General features: G+C 38.0%; 1 protein-coding gene across 2 annotated transcripts in view; it reads right to left on the bottom strand.

Annotated features, from left to right (window-relative positions):
- The window catches only part of ULK4 (unc-51 like kinase 4), a 777,293-nt gene that overhangs the window by 409,715 nt on the left and 354,084 nt on the right, over nt 1–13,494 (bottom strand). For both annotated transcript variants that reach the window (XM_088463894.1, XM_088463889.1), the window contains exons 26-27: nt 1,670–1,721; nt 1,467–1,561 (exon numbers count right to left, since the gene is read on the bottom strand). In XM_088463894.1, the coding sequence (XP_088320020.1) occupies nt 1,467–1,561; nt 1,670–1,721 (147 nt within the window). The remainder of the gene's footprint in view (nt 1–1,466; nt 1,562–1,669; nt 1,722–13,494) is intronic.

The raw sequence follows: 13,494 nt of genomic DNA, 5'->3' as shown, positions 1-13,494 counted from the left end.
GTTGCAACTAATACGGACACTTTGCAAAGGCAACTGTGCTCTGCTACACAAGCAGTAGCAACCATGACTATGAGCCAAAACTAAATAAAAAGGAAAATTCCCAAATGCTTATACGTGTGCCACTAGCAATGGAACCAATTTGTTGATTATAGAGTAGTTACAGAAAATCTGCAAAAGCCTGTGCCACACCTTTGGGTAGTATTAATAAAGCTTCTAAAAGACAAGTGGTGGTGTTGCCTATAGCAACAGATTCTAGCTATCATTTCCCTATTGCATTCTAGAAAATGATAGACAGACTCTGATTGGTTGCTATGGTGAACACCACCACTTGTGTGTTTTAGAAGCTTTAGTAAATCTACCTCTTGAGTTAAGTATTTGGTACACCGACAATAAAACAAAGTAGCTCAGTCAGTGTGTCCTATTTCTGGGATTACAATCAGTCAGAGTATTAAAATATAATCCAGCTGTGTAGAGTAGCAGATATTCAGATGTGAATGTTGTTTGCAAAGTGTATGATCAGACATGAACTGGGAAGCCACACAGGTGGATGATCAGATATAAACTGGGATACCACAACTGGATGATCAGACATAAACTGGGATACAACACGTGTATGATCAGACATGAACTGGGAAGCCACACAGGTGGATGATCAGACATAAACTGGGATACCACAACTGGATGATCAGACATAAACTGGATTGCCACACAAATGGGTAGTACATGTATGTCGTGGTGACAAACAAAAAGGGTAGTTAGGAATAAACTAGGTGTCCTAAAAGAAAGAAGGTAGTCAGGATTAAGCTTGGCTGGCACACACAGCAGGTATTCAGAAGTAAGTCAGGCAATGCAAAAGGAAAGCAAAAGAAATGGGTTCAAGTAATTGCAGCAGAGCAAACAAAATTGTCAAGCAATGGCTTATTCAGGATGCGTCTGCTTATACAATAGGCCCAAACAAGAATGAAGGGGCATTTTTTCTGCGGTAACATTAGACATTTTGGTTAAGGACAAGTTCAAAGCATGTGCAAGCATCTACTGGCTGGATGTGGAAATTACATAATATTTGTAACAATGTCAGAATGACGTGTGGACTATTTTTTGCCCATTTTTATATACATTATAAATTTTTTTCATATAATTGGCTAACGAAAAAGCTCTACTTGCACACAAACACATGTAAATTAATTGACTTCCACTATTAATATAATTAAAAAATGTGTAGACTAAATTATTTCACTGTTATGGAAATGCTATTTTAATGATTTTAGATCATGTTCATATGAGATGCAATGATGCAGGACTGTGATATTACAAATGAGCTACATAATACGGGACTGCTGATAGAAAATGTATGACGGCTTAAATAGTTTTAAGCATGACCCTAAAAACTAGTGATTGCTTGGAAGGCCTATGGGAATTGCTCCAACTAGTAGGAAAATATTGTTTCAAGTGCTGCCAAGACTTACTGGGGAGTGGTGAAGTGTCAACAAGACGGGATGCTGTGTTACAGCTTCAAACGCTGATAGAGCTGTCCTGATTAGTTCATCTGATGCAGGTTGACCTGGTCACAAAAAAAAAGCTATTGTTGTGTAGTAGGACTCTTGGTGACTCAATTAAGCTTTGTTCTAGTAATGCTTTCATGTTGTGGATTGCCCTGAGATGCACTTACCCACTGCTCCTTCCAAATTAGTTTCACCAGTGTCCACAGATTTAATTAGATTCTGAAAAACATGAAGAAAATCCATAATTTTAAACTATTTTCTGCTTTTTATTCTTATTTCATAAAAGCTAATGATGCATGAATACACAGGGGATATCATTTTCCTCTCAAAATTGTATTATAATAAGTGTGATTTGCAAAGATAAAACAATTTATGCTCTTCGTCAATTCTATCTAAGATTCTATATGGTCGCAGAAATATGCCTATAGGCTTCCCCGTGTGACATCATACAGGAGGCGAAGATACAGAGCTCATATAATGGGACTCAGCACACATCTCTCCTAATAGTCTGCTGAATTAAACTTGCTGTAAGTTTCATTAACAATGTGGTAAATCCGAGGCTATTATAGAATGGGCTATGTAGAGACAATAGTTGGAGCCAGGATGTAATTTTTAGCTGTAACAGACTGAAGTATGACATGGTTTTCAGATTGAATGGACATTTTAGAACACATATCATAGATCATATCAGCATATATACCCCCTGTATACAGTACATATCAAAGGTTGCTTCTTAGTGAAAGAAAGAGGTAATTTCACACACATATTATACATAGAGATATACAGTATATATATGAATATGCATACATACTGTGTATGTATATATATACAGTCAGGTCCATAAATATTGGGACATTGACAGAATTTTCAGATTTTGGCCTGGTAGTGTCATGGCGTGGCTATGTATGGCTGCCAATGGAACTGGTTCCCTTGTATTTATTGATGATGTGACTGCTGACAAAAGCAGCAGAATGAATTCTGAAGTGTTTCGGGCAATATTATATTCTCATATTCAGTCAAATACTTCAGAACTCATTGGACAGCGCTTCACAGTGCAGATGGACAATGACCCGAAGCATACTGCAAAAGCAACCAAGGAGTTTTTTAAGGCTAAAAAGTGGAATGTTATGCAATGGCCGAGTCAATCCCCTGACCTGAGTCTGATTGAGCATGCATTCCACTTGATGAAGACAAAACTGAAGGGAAAATGCCCCAAGAACAAGCAGGAACTGAAGACATTTGCAGTAGAGGCCTGGCAGAGCATTACCAGGGATGAAACCCAGCATCTGGTGATGTCTATGCGTTCCAGACTTCAGGCTGTAATTGTCTGCAAAGGATTTGCAACAAAGTATTAAAAAGTGAAAGTTAGATTTAGGATTGTTTAGTTTGCCCCATTACTTTTGGCCCCTTAAAAAGTGGGAGGCACATATAGAAACCGTTGTAATTCCTACACCGTTCACCTGATTTGGATGTAATTACCCTCAAATTAAATCTGAAAGTCTGCAGTTAAATCACATCTTGTTTGTTTCATTTCAAAGCCATTGTGGTAGTGAATAGAGGCCAAAATCTGAAAATTCTGTCAATGTCCCAATATTTATGGACCTGACTGTATATATATATATATATATATATATATATTATGGAACTAGTAGTATATGTTAGTATCTTCTCAATCTCATAAAAAAAACCTCACAATTGAATGCGGGGCACAGACATAGGAAAACTTATATACAGAAGAAATCTAGATTAGCATGCCATTAAATGATGGGTCCCAAAACTGGATATGTATTGTTGTACCTTCTGGACACATAGCGATGTGCATTAAATATACAGAGTTGTAAACAAACAAACTGGAATTGCTATCATCCACTACAATTTTGAAGGGTGTGAACCCAATGCTGCACCCTGTAACTTAGGTGATTAATTCAGAGATATCTAGCCCTAAGGGGCTGTGAACAAAAATCTGCAAGTCCAGTGGTACCATAAGCATGGCATATAGCTGCTCACGGAGCCAATTAATTGTGCCTAATTGCATTGATCAGATAGAATCCAAAAATCCCACAAAAAAGGATAGAGCACAATGAGTTGATTCCTCTCAAAGTAACACAACTTAAACTGGATAAATATACTTAAACCTGGTAAGAACTATACACATTCTCCCAAAATGAAAAATACATAATTATCAAGCCAGTCTAGGGCTACAAAAAGTAAGCAAACTCCAAATTGTCTGTCACTAGAAAAAAACTTAAACAAATGTATACACCTGGGAAATGGAGACTTATCAACACCAATTCTGAGTTTATTACAAAGAATCCCCTTTGTAGATTGTACTCTGGTAACCTGTACAACTAGCTCCAGTATGAACAGCGCAATACACAGGACAACCTGAATTACAAAAGGCAAAATGGAGGTGGAATCATACAACATTATTCATATGAGAATGGTGTTACAGTATACAAAAAGTTTCTGACTCATTCTAACCTACCAGAGAGAGTGGCATGCTTCTAAGAGGGGTATTCAATATGGGAGCGAAAAGTCCGTACTGGACTTTTCGCTCCACATCGGAGATTTTCCTGGGATAAAGTATCGGGCGCGCGCCCACTTTATCCCCGTATTCAAATTAAAAGCTACGAAAACAGGACCCAGCGAAGTAGGATTGTCGAAAAAAAATGAAATTTACCTGGAATAAATTGTAGGACCCCCTTAAAGCTGTAAAAACATGGGGGATCACTATGGGTACCCCCATTTTAGCCTGCAAATGAAAGTCGGGGTTCGGGTTTTAAATAGCCGCGGCAGGTGTTTTTTTCCCGACATTGAAGAACTGTTGCAGAAGAGCACTTAGGTTTTTTTTTTTTAAGTGGTCCCATCAAATTTGGGGTACATGAAAATGGGTACTAGCATCATTTTAAGTCCCTAAAGTCTTTATTTAAAAATTCTGCAAATATGCACCTGCCGCTAATAAGAATACACCTGCCGCATACTTGCAGAATAGCCCTGAACCGATTTCCCTATTTTTAAACACTTTTTTTTCACCCAAAATTTTAAATAATTATTTTGGAATGTCCCTAGTTTTTTAAAAACCTTTTTTTAAAATGACATTCCCAGGGATGCAGGCTATTTTTTTTAAGCCTGCACCCCTAAACCCCAATTCTGCACTTTTTTTCACCACCTATTCAGTGGTGAAAAGTTATACCCATTTTTTTTCAGACTTTTCGTAGGTTCGAAAAGTCTTTGAAATTGAATACGGTGTAAAAGTCAAACCGGCGAAAATGACGTCATCCGAGCGAAAACCTCGCCGGACACGGCGTTTTCGCTCCATATTGAATACCCCTATAAATGTTATTTTAATTCACAAATACATTTAAATTGGTCAGAATACAAACAGCACTGTGTTTCCATCTTAACTGGGAGACTGGAGGACAATGTCCAATATGCCTACCCTTAGACACCTCAAGTCCCAACAAAACTTAAGGTGCTGATGAGGAGTTGAATGCAAGTTGGCTGTAACTGCTCCTGCATTGTGTGTACAGAACTTAATGTGTCTATTCACTCATATTCAGGGTAGTACAAATCTTTGCAAGCGGACGTCTGCTCTCCACATGCTTGGTGACCATTGTCACCATCAGTCCCCACTTGCACCAGTCCTAACCTTGATGTTAAAGATACATCTAAAACAGGCATATTTATGCTTCCAAACAACTTTGAATAGTCTGCAATCCTAACGACACCCTTACACATAACAGCGCCTACCTGAGAACGAAGTTACAGCTGTGTCCTCATACTTCTAGCCTCCTTGTGCGTTAAACAGGCCTTCTAGTCACGCCATGCTGTGGCATGGCTCTTTATCGCAGAGCACATTTTTCTGTGCAACTTTTTAGCTTCAAATGCGTCTTATTTGCACGGCAATGAACATAGCTAGCACAATAGCTTCTGCTGAATAAAATGACATGCAGCATGACGATGTTGTGTAAGCAACTGTGTGTGTATCTGCATGCACAATGCTACGTTACAGTGTCAGCGCTACATGCACAATGCTACGTTACAGTGTCAGCGGCTGTGACACTGTATCGTAGCATTTCACATGCACATACACACATAGTTGCTCGCAGAACATAGGCATGCTGCATATCATTTTATTCAGCAGAAGCTGCTTGTGCTACCTATTCGCAAGTGCAAATAAGATACATTTGAAGGTAAAAAGTTGCACAAAAGGACGCTCAGCGCTACAGAGTCACACAGAGCTCTCGTGTTATGTGTAGCGCGACTTGCAGTGCACGGACAATAGATGTATGTGGACACATCTGTACAGCTCAATTATGCCTCTAGTCACAAGTGGAGATGTGTACGACTCTATCACCCACACTTACATATGCTTATTTCCAGAGCATGCACAGTGAGAACACAAGTAAGCTGCACTCCACAAATGTTAAGATACGCTCCGCAAACGGGAATATTTTCAACCCTTTAATGAACTTCACCCACCATCTGCCTGAAACAGAACTGCTATTTTTCCAACATTTGCTTTGTAGACACTGATATTTATATAGTGAAAGAGTTCCTGGGACGTGAATAGGGATCCAATGAAATCCTTCCGGCTCTAACGATGTAAATGCAAGAGGCCACGCATGTGCAGTAACACGGCTGGGACACAACCCAGCCGTGTAAAATGTTGCCGGTGTCATTTGCAGGCATAGTATAGCTTTTCAAATTAGCCAGGACAGCTGCTTATAAGAGTAGCTGTCAGGGCTCGGGGGCATTAAAAATAGCCACAAAAAATGTAGCTAAATCACTGCAAATAGTGGTGATAATGAACATTACGTTTCAGGGCATTTATCTTCATTTTAATAAATTGGCCCCAAAGAGTTAACCATCTTTACAAGCTTAAAAAGTACTTAGAGAGAAGGGGGTACAAACCACAGAGAACTACATTCACAGATGTATTCCCAGAACTCGGCTACTGGACTAAAATTAGTAGGTAGAGACAAACAGTAAAACCCCATAAAGGAAACTGCATATTGTGCCGATGGAATTATTAATAGAAACAATGGGCCATAGCTAAAGACAATCAGAAAGTCTAAGGTGTCTTCTGGTCACTGTCACAAACTGACATATATGTGGTTATTTAAAATCACGTGCAGCTTTAGTGCATTTATTGTCTGACATTTGTCAAAGCAGGAACAAAGTGTGTCACAATGGAGTATTGATTACCAACATGACAATTCATTCAGTTGAGTTTATCTTCAGTGAATGCTGTGACACACTATGGGCAATATTAGCCATGTATGACGGCATGATTGTGCTGTAGATTGGCACCTTTATATAGTTGCTATTGGGAATTAAGCTGCATAAGAACTGCCAGTGCACCTGCATTCTCTAAGGAAACGGCTCTATTTTAGCTGATTGCTAATTTTTCTTTCATTTACTTCAAATCAAATCAGAATTGTAAGCTTAGGAAATAAATGGTTTGATTACAGGTTTACATTTTTTTTTATTATGTAGCAAAATGTATACATAGATTTAACTCTGGAGTTGCACAATACTGGGTAATCTGATAAGGCCATATAATGAGGGCTATTTTCTAGGCACAGGTCAGATCTCTTGGTTTTCAAACTTTTGTTAATGAAAACATGAAGTTGACATAGGATATGATTCAGATTTGGAAATAGAGTAAAGGTGCGTACACACGGTACGATTAAAAAGGACGATAACAATATCAATCATCGGTGATCACAGGTCGTTGGCCATCGCTGGTGGTGTGCTGGATGATCGATATCGATCATCCAGCACACCCGGGAGATCGTACAACTATATTGTTATTGTTGTAGATCGTCCCGTGTGTACGCACCATAAGGAAGAGCAAGTAACTTTGCACCTTGGTAAAACCATGTTGCACTGCAGGTGGGACAGATGTAAAATGTGCAGAGAGATTTAGATTTGGGAGGTGGAGTCCAAACTGACATCTAAATTGCAGTGTAAAAATAAAGCTGTGCATCACTTGTGGGCTACATGCAAAAGCAGAAAGTAGCAGCATCCAAAGTAGCATCGGCAGCTGCAGAACTCAAATATCGACGGATAAACCATCAATGGTTTTCTAATGATGGTTTAAAACCATCAACCATCGATGGTACAGCCGTCGGTGGCCATCACTACAGCATACTATAAAATGTGCTATTTTTAATGGTATACTGTTTCAAACTAAAAAATATATATTATTTTAATAAAATCATGTCAATTTCTGAGCGATTTTTAAACAAGGGGCCGTATTCAATCGCCGGTGAAAAGCCGTTCTCTGCGAAAAGTTTTCGCCTGGTGTAAACTTTCCTCCGTATTCAATTGCAAAGACTTTTTGCCGGTGCGGAATGTCTGCACCTTGTAACCAGCGGAAATGATTTGCCTATGAATGGAGGCAGAAAAAAGTGCAGAATTGGGGGTTTGGGGTGTAAAGTTGCGGGAACACACCTGCAGCCTTGGGACAGTCCCCCAAAGTTAAACTGTGTCAAAAAACAGTAAAAAATTTACATTAGATCACCCCAAAAAGTACTCTTTGGGGGCGTAAAAAACCGAAGTTGGGGGACAAAGTTTAAAACTAACGAAATAGACTCCAGGGGGTCCCCCAAGTATGCCCAAGATTTTTTTTTTATTACAGGCGTTTGCTGAAGGGGCGTTTTTTAAAACATCACTTTAGCGATTTTTAACCATGCTTGCACCGATTTTTATGTACCCCAAGTTAGCTGAGACCACTTCTTTTTTCCAAAAAAAACCCCTGCTAAATGCTTGTGCAAAGACGCTAAATAGCACCAATTGAATGCATTTAAGCACCCCAAATACCTTCAGCAGGGCTATTTGGGGGTATCCATTGTGATCCCTCGTGTCAGTGCATCTTTTGGAGGGTGTCAGGATGATTTCCCCAAATCTGACAGGACTTTTCAGCGATTTGAGTTTTGTCAGGCAAAACTTTTCTGGTGGCAAAACAAGCAAAGACGGCGAAAACTCTGACATGCGAAAAGTCTGGGACTTTTCGCCGGCAATTGAATAGGGCCCAGAATATTAGCCAGTTAAGTGGTTAAAGACACTTTTTAAATAACTTCAAAATTCACCTCTAACAACCCCATGCAATCTTAAAAACACCTGTCCTATTCATACAGCACCCCCCATATACTGTACCTGTCCCACATCAATTAACCCATTTTCCTGCATTTTGATCTATTTCACCTCAAAAATTACATAATTATTGGAAAAATTAAGCTAATTAAAAAAAATGACCTACAGTAATTAGTCATGAAGTGGTTCTGAACCAAGTCCCGACATTTTTTCCCAAAAAATAGGGGTTTTGCACAACTTTTCACCTGCTCAGGAGGTGGTGAAAACGTTTTTGTTTTTGTGCTATGGAAAACTCACACTTACTAAAAGCCGAGGCTAAGAGGATTTTGTGATGCACATTTTTTGTGAAAATTTAGCACCGGTGAAAACTTTTCACAAAAAAAAAAAAAAAACAGCTTATCGCATCCCCCCCCTAAGTATATTTCCTCAAAATCAATTTTACTGCAAATGTGTTCTATGATTTTTGTTTTGTGACAAAAACACTTTTACCTGCTATAAGAGTTTTGTACACGCGTATGGGTTTTTTTTGTATTCAATATACATCAGTGTTTCCCAACCTCGATCCTCAAGGCACATTAACAGTCCATGTTTTAAGGATACCCATACTAGAGAACAGATGGTTAGATCAAAATAACTAAGGTACTAGTTAAGTCACCTGTGCTTAAGTGTGGCCATCCTTTAAATCAGAACTCCTATATCCCCTTTCACACATACATCAAAATCCTGGGTTTTTGCACAAAAACATGCATCGACCCGGGATATTGGTATGTGTGAAAAGAAACAACATGGGACGATATCCCGAGTCCACAACCCAGCTGTCGGGGCTGAGACCTGAGAATTTACCGGCTTGATAGAACCGGCAATTTCCCGGATCTTAAGTCTGAAAGAGGTATTAGTGTGCCTTGAGGACTGTATGTATTTTGTATTGGATACATGAAATTGTATACTGCTCGTGCCTGTTAAAGGAACTTAAAGGTTTGCCACAAAATCATCCTGTCTCATGTGTCTGCCAATTAGAGATGATCGGGTTCGTCTTTTGAAAAAAAACAAATAAACCTGAATTTAGGGGTTCCATGTTAAACAGAGTCCCAGTTTGGTATCACTTTGGGGCTCCGAGTAGAACCAAGTCATGACTCAGGTCTTCTCACAATTCGGAACTCCGATTTAAAAAAACAGATCTTGAATGTTTTGAATTGCATTTAATTCCCTCCCTCCTGCCTTCAAGTGCTGTTAGGTGGTCAAAATAGATGGGAAAGGACTGGAATTATTGATGTTAATAAGACTGTAAGAACAAAAACAGGTCAAACTTACATGATTTTAGTAGGTTTTTTTTATCAATGATTAAAAAAATCCAAAAGCAAATCCAAACCAAGAGACTTGAGAGTGGTTATGGCAAACCCAAAACCTTTGAGGGTGCTGTATATGTATATGAAATGTCGAAGCCGGATGGTTGGCTGAGACCTAAATTGTAAAAATAATATTTGCACAACACCATCTAGCGTAGTCAGTATAATATTATTGACACGGCACTATTTTAGCATTGTGTACATTTGCCGTGTTACTGCACACTGTTAAAGTCTTTACATAATCATGAATACACATATATTTAAATACTTTATATATTCAGTGCTGACAAACAAATTTTGTGGACATGTCTGGGACTAGTAATTGGAATACACAAAGATACTGTGAGGGTTTACTTCGCATATAGAAACAGTATGTCTGTGGCAATTGAAGTATAACACAGACACTGATATGCTCAGAGGGAGTGTTCTGAATGTGGATTTAGAAACAATTGTCAGACATTTAGCTATCATTAGAAATTGTAGGCCTTGTGTCCCATGCTGATGTCATTAAGAGGGACTGACAATTGTATTCTGAATAAACATATGAAAGCCTTTTGTTAAAGTTATCAGACTTCTTGCCAAATCTTGCTCCACCTGTGAACAGGACAAACTCCATTGTCTGTCATTATTTTAGTTCAGACAGAAGTAATATTACTGTTTGAAGCTATGTGTGTATGTATATATATCTATATATATATATATATATATATATATATATATATATATCACTTAAACGATCACATGGGTATCCACAATGCGTGCACACACACATATCTATATATATATATATATATATATATACATATATATATAGTTGCAATTATAAATAGAAACACACACAGCGCACCTTTTACGCTGCATGAACACACACCGCGCACCTTTTATGCTGCATGAAGACACACAACGCATACTTATATATAATCATAAATATACACGCACTCATAAAAGGTTCCTGCACATTATGGTTTATATTACAGTTATTAATTATGATGCAAAATGTATGTATTTGATATTAATGGTATACAACATGGTAGACATGGCATGTTTGGTACTAAACTGACACACTGTTTATTTACAGATATCCGATCGATCAGCGAGGGAGTCGCAACTTGCGTTCGATGGTTATGGAATATAGGAAATTATTGGTTACACTGTAATGTAGTGTCTCTATCTAGTTTAAATCAATTAAAGAAAGACAATGTAAGCTGGAGAATTGGAACATACCCCTAGTGAACTATCCTATGAACTACAGCGTACTACAAAGACCAAGAGCAAGAACCAATAGAATTATGTTTGTCTGTCTACATTGTTGTTATCATGATCTGTTAGGGTATATAGCCTGTGTCCCGGTCCCAGTCAGTAGCCATTCTCTGGGATGACCACAGACCTCACGATTGATGACTGTAACTGGGACCAGTGCGCTTGCGTATGTATCGACTGTACCTTGTTTATGTATAATCATTTGCGCTAATTGTATTTAGATCACAGCGTGTAACTAAATGCTTTTTGTATTAATAATAACTTTTTGTGCTTTGGAACCACACTCAAAGTCCGGAAAGCAATTATTTATTGTGCGACTTACAACGCTAAATAGCGACATTTAGGTATACAGATCATTAGAAATTCATAGAAGTTCTCTGCCAAAATGCTACCAAGTGGACTTTAAAACTGTCACAGCAACTGTTGTCTACATTTGTAGCATACTGTTCAAGTGCATTCATATTAAACAACTGGAACATCATAATGGTTACTACTATACATGACATTAAGTTATGCTGGTGATAAGAATAATAAAAATAACCCTATTCATTGCAGAAAGGGTAATATGTATCTTGGAGATTTATAATTCTTAAAAACGTACAGTATGTATTATACAGGACCCAATAGGTTATTTTCTGCCATGACATTCTGTGAGGCAGTGAAAATGGTTGTTTGGTAATGGACTCGTGTACTATCTGATTCCAAGCAGAATAGGGAAGAAAACAAATGCCAAGCAGGGGATGAAAGAGCTGTTCAAAGATGCATTGCTTACATCTGTATTATTAAGTGAGGATCTTAATCTCTAAGCATTGTGGTTATAAACATGATGCCAGACACTTTCACATAAATCAGGTTTATGATATTCCAGTACGGAAAAAAAGCATCACCATTATTAAATAATATATTACTGACATACTCTCAGAGAATAGAGTAGGACTTCACAGTATTAGTTTTCACTTACATCACATTCTCCATATACTACATAGAAGGCTATCCTTAGGATTACACTTTTTGCCATTCACAATAGAAAAGAACTATGTTTTCTTTAACAAATTACCTTTTTGTGATATGTCTCTCTTGGTTAGCTTCAGAAATATGAAAATCTGTCAGCTTTACCAACAGGGACCTGTGCATTCTGTCATCTTGCTCTCTAATTCACACTAGTCTCTCTATAATTAATGTACATTCTCCAGCAGGTACAGTATCTTGACAACAGAGATTCTATGATTTAAAATAAAGCAGTTATTTGTGACACAAGCCTGCAGAACACATCGAGATGCTACATACATTCCGAACAGTCTGCTGTGCTCATTTGTTGGTCTACATCTAGATTTTCTGCGGCTTGTATAAAGTTACTGCAGATTTCTCTGGCAACACAGATACTGTAAGCCTTCTGTCTAATTGCGTTTTTTTTATGGACATTAAACAAAGTGTGCAACCTGGGACTGTGCAGAATTAAGTAGAACAGTCTTGAATGGCACCACAACTACAGCAAAGTGTATATGCTCCTCTAGGTAGATGGGGAAGAAGAACTTTAACGATTTGCTCAAAAGAACAACTGTGTCCGAGCAGATTCCCCAGAGTATGGTTGAGAAAGAGATTTCTGATTATATTATCCTCCACTTCATTCTCTAATAACTTCCCATTGGGATTTACACACAAACTATGTTTCACTTACAAAGGAGTCTGTTAATGGTCTCTGGCAAGTACTTACTATTTAAAACATGTTTGGAGCCCCAATGGTTTACGAAAGTTCTTCTTCTGACTTGAATCACTCTACTCCTTTGAGACAGGCTACAGATAACCCACAGGATATACTTTATATAACATGATCAGGAACTGGTAGAATAAAATTGCTGGTTCCTGGGTCTTTATATCGGAGACTAATAGAGTTACCTAGCTGGAGGAAGTGCAAATCCTGGATTCCTCACACAGGCAGGGAAAGTGTCAATATACTGTATTACTTGAAGCAGCAGAACTGTTCCTTGGCTACTCAGCACAGTGCTAACCTTAATTAGTCTACAGCAGCTTACAAACTCAGGTTTGAAAACAAAGATGAAGGCTAAAAATCCTGATAAAAGGATATATACATTACAAATTAAAGAGTAATGTTTAAGCAACATTATGTGTAAATAAAATGTCATGAAAGTAGCATTATTTGCACAATTGATTTGAGCTAATTTTTACATAATAATAATAATAATTATGTAGCAAACCTACTTACATCCTACATAATAATTATGTGTAAACCTACTTACACTTGAACAAAGGTGGATCAGATAATC

This window comes from Taudactylus pleione, unplaced genomic scaffold (genome assembly GCF_031769625.1).
Source record: "Taudactylus pleione unplaced genomic scaffold, aTauple2 ptg000053l, whole genome shotgun sequence".
NCBI classification, from domain to species: Eukaryota; Metazoa; Chordata; class Amphibia; order Anura; family Myobatrachidae; genus Taudactylus; species Taudactylus pleione.
The sequence above is the reverse complement of the archived record's forward strand: the minus strand, read 5'-3'. Positions and strand labels throughout refer to the sequence as shown.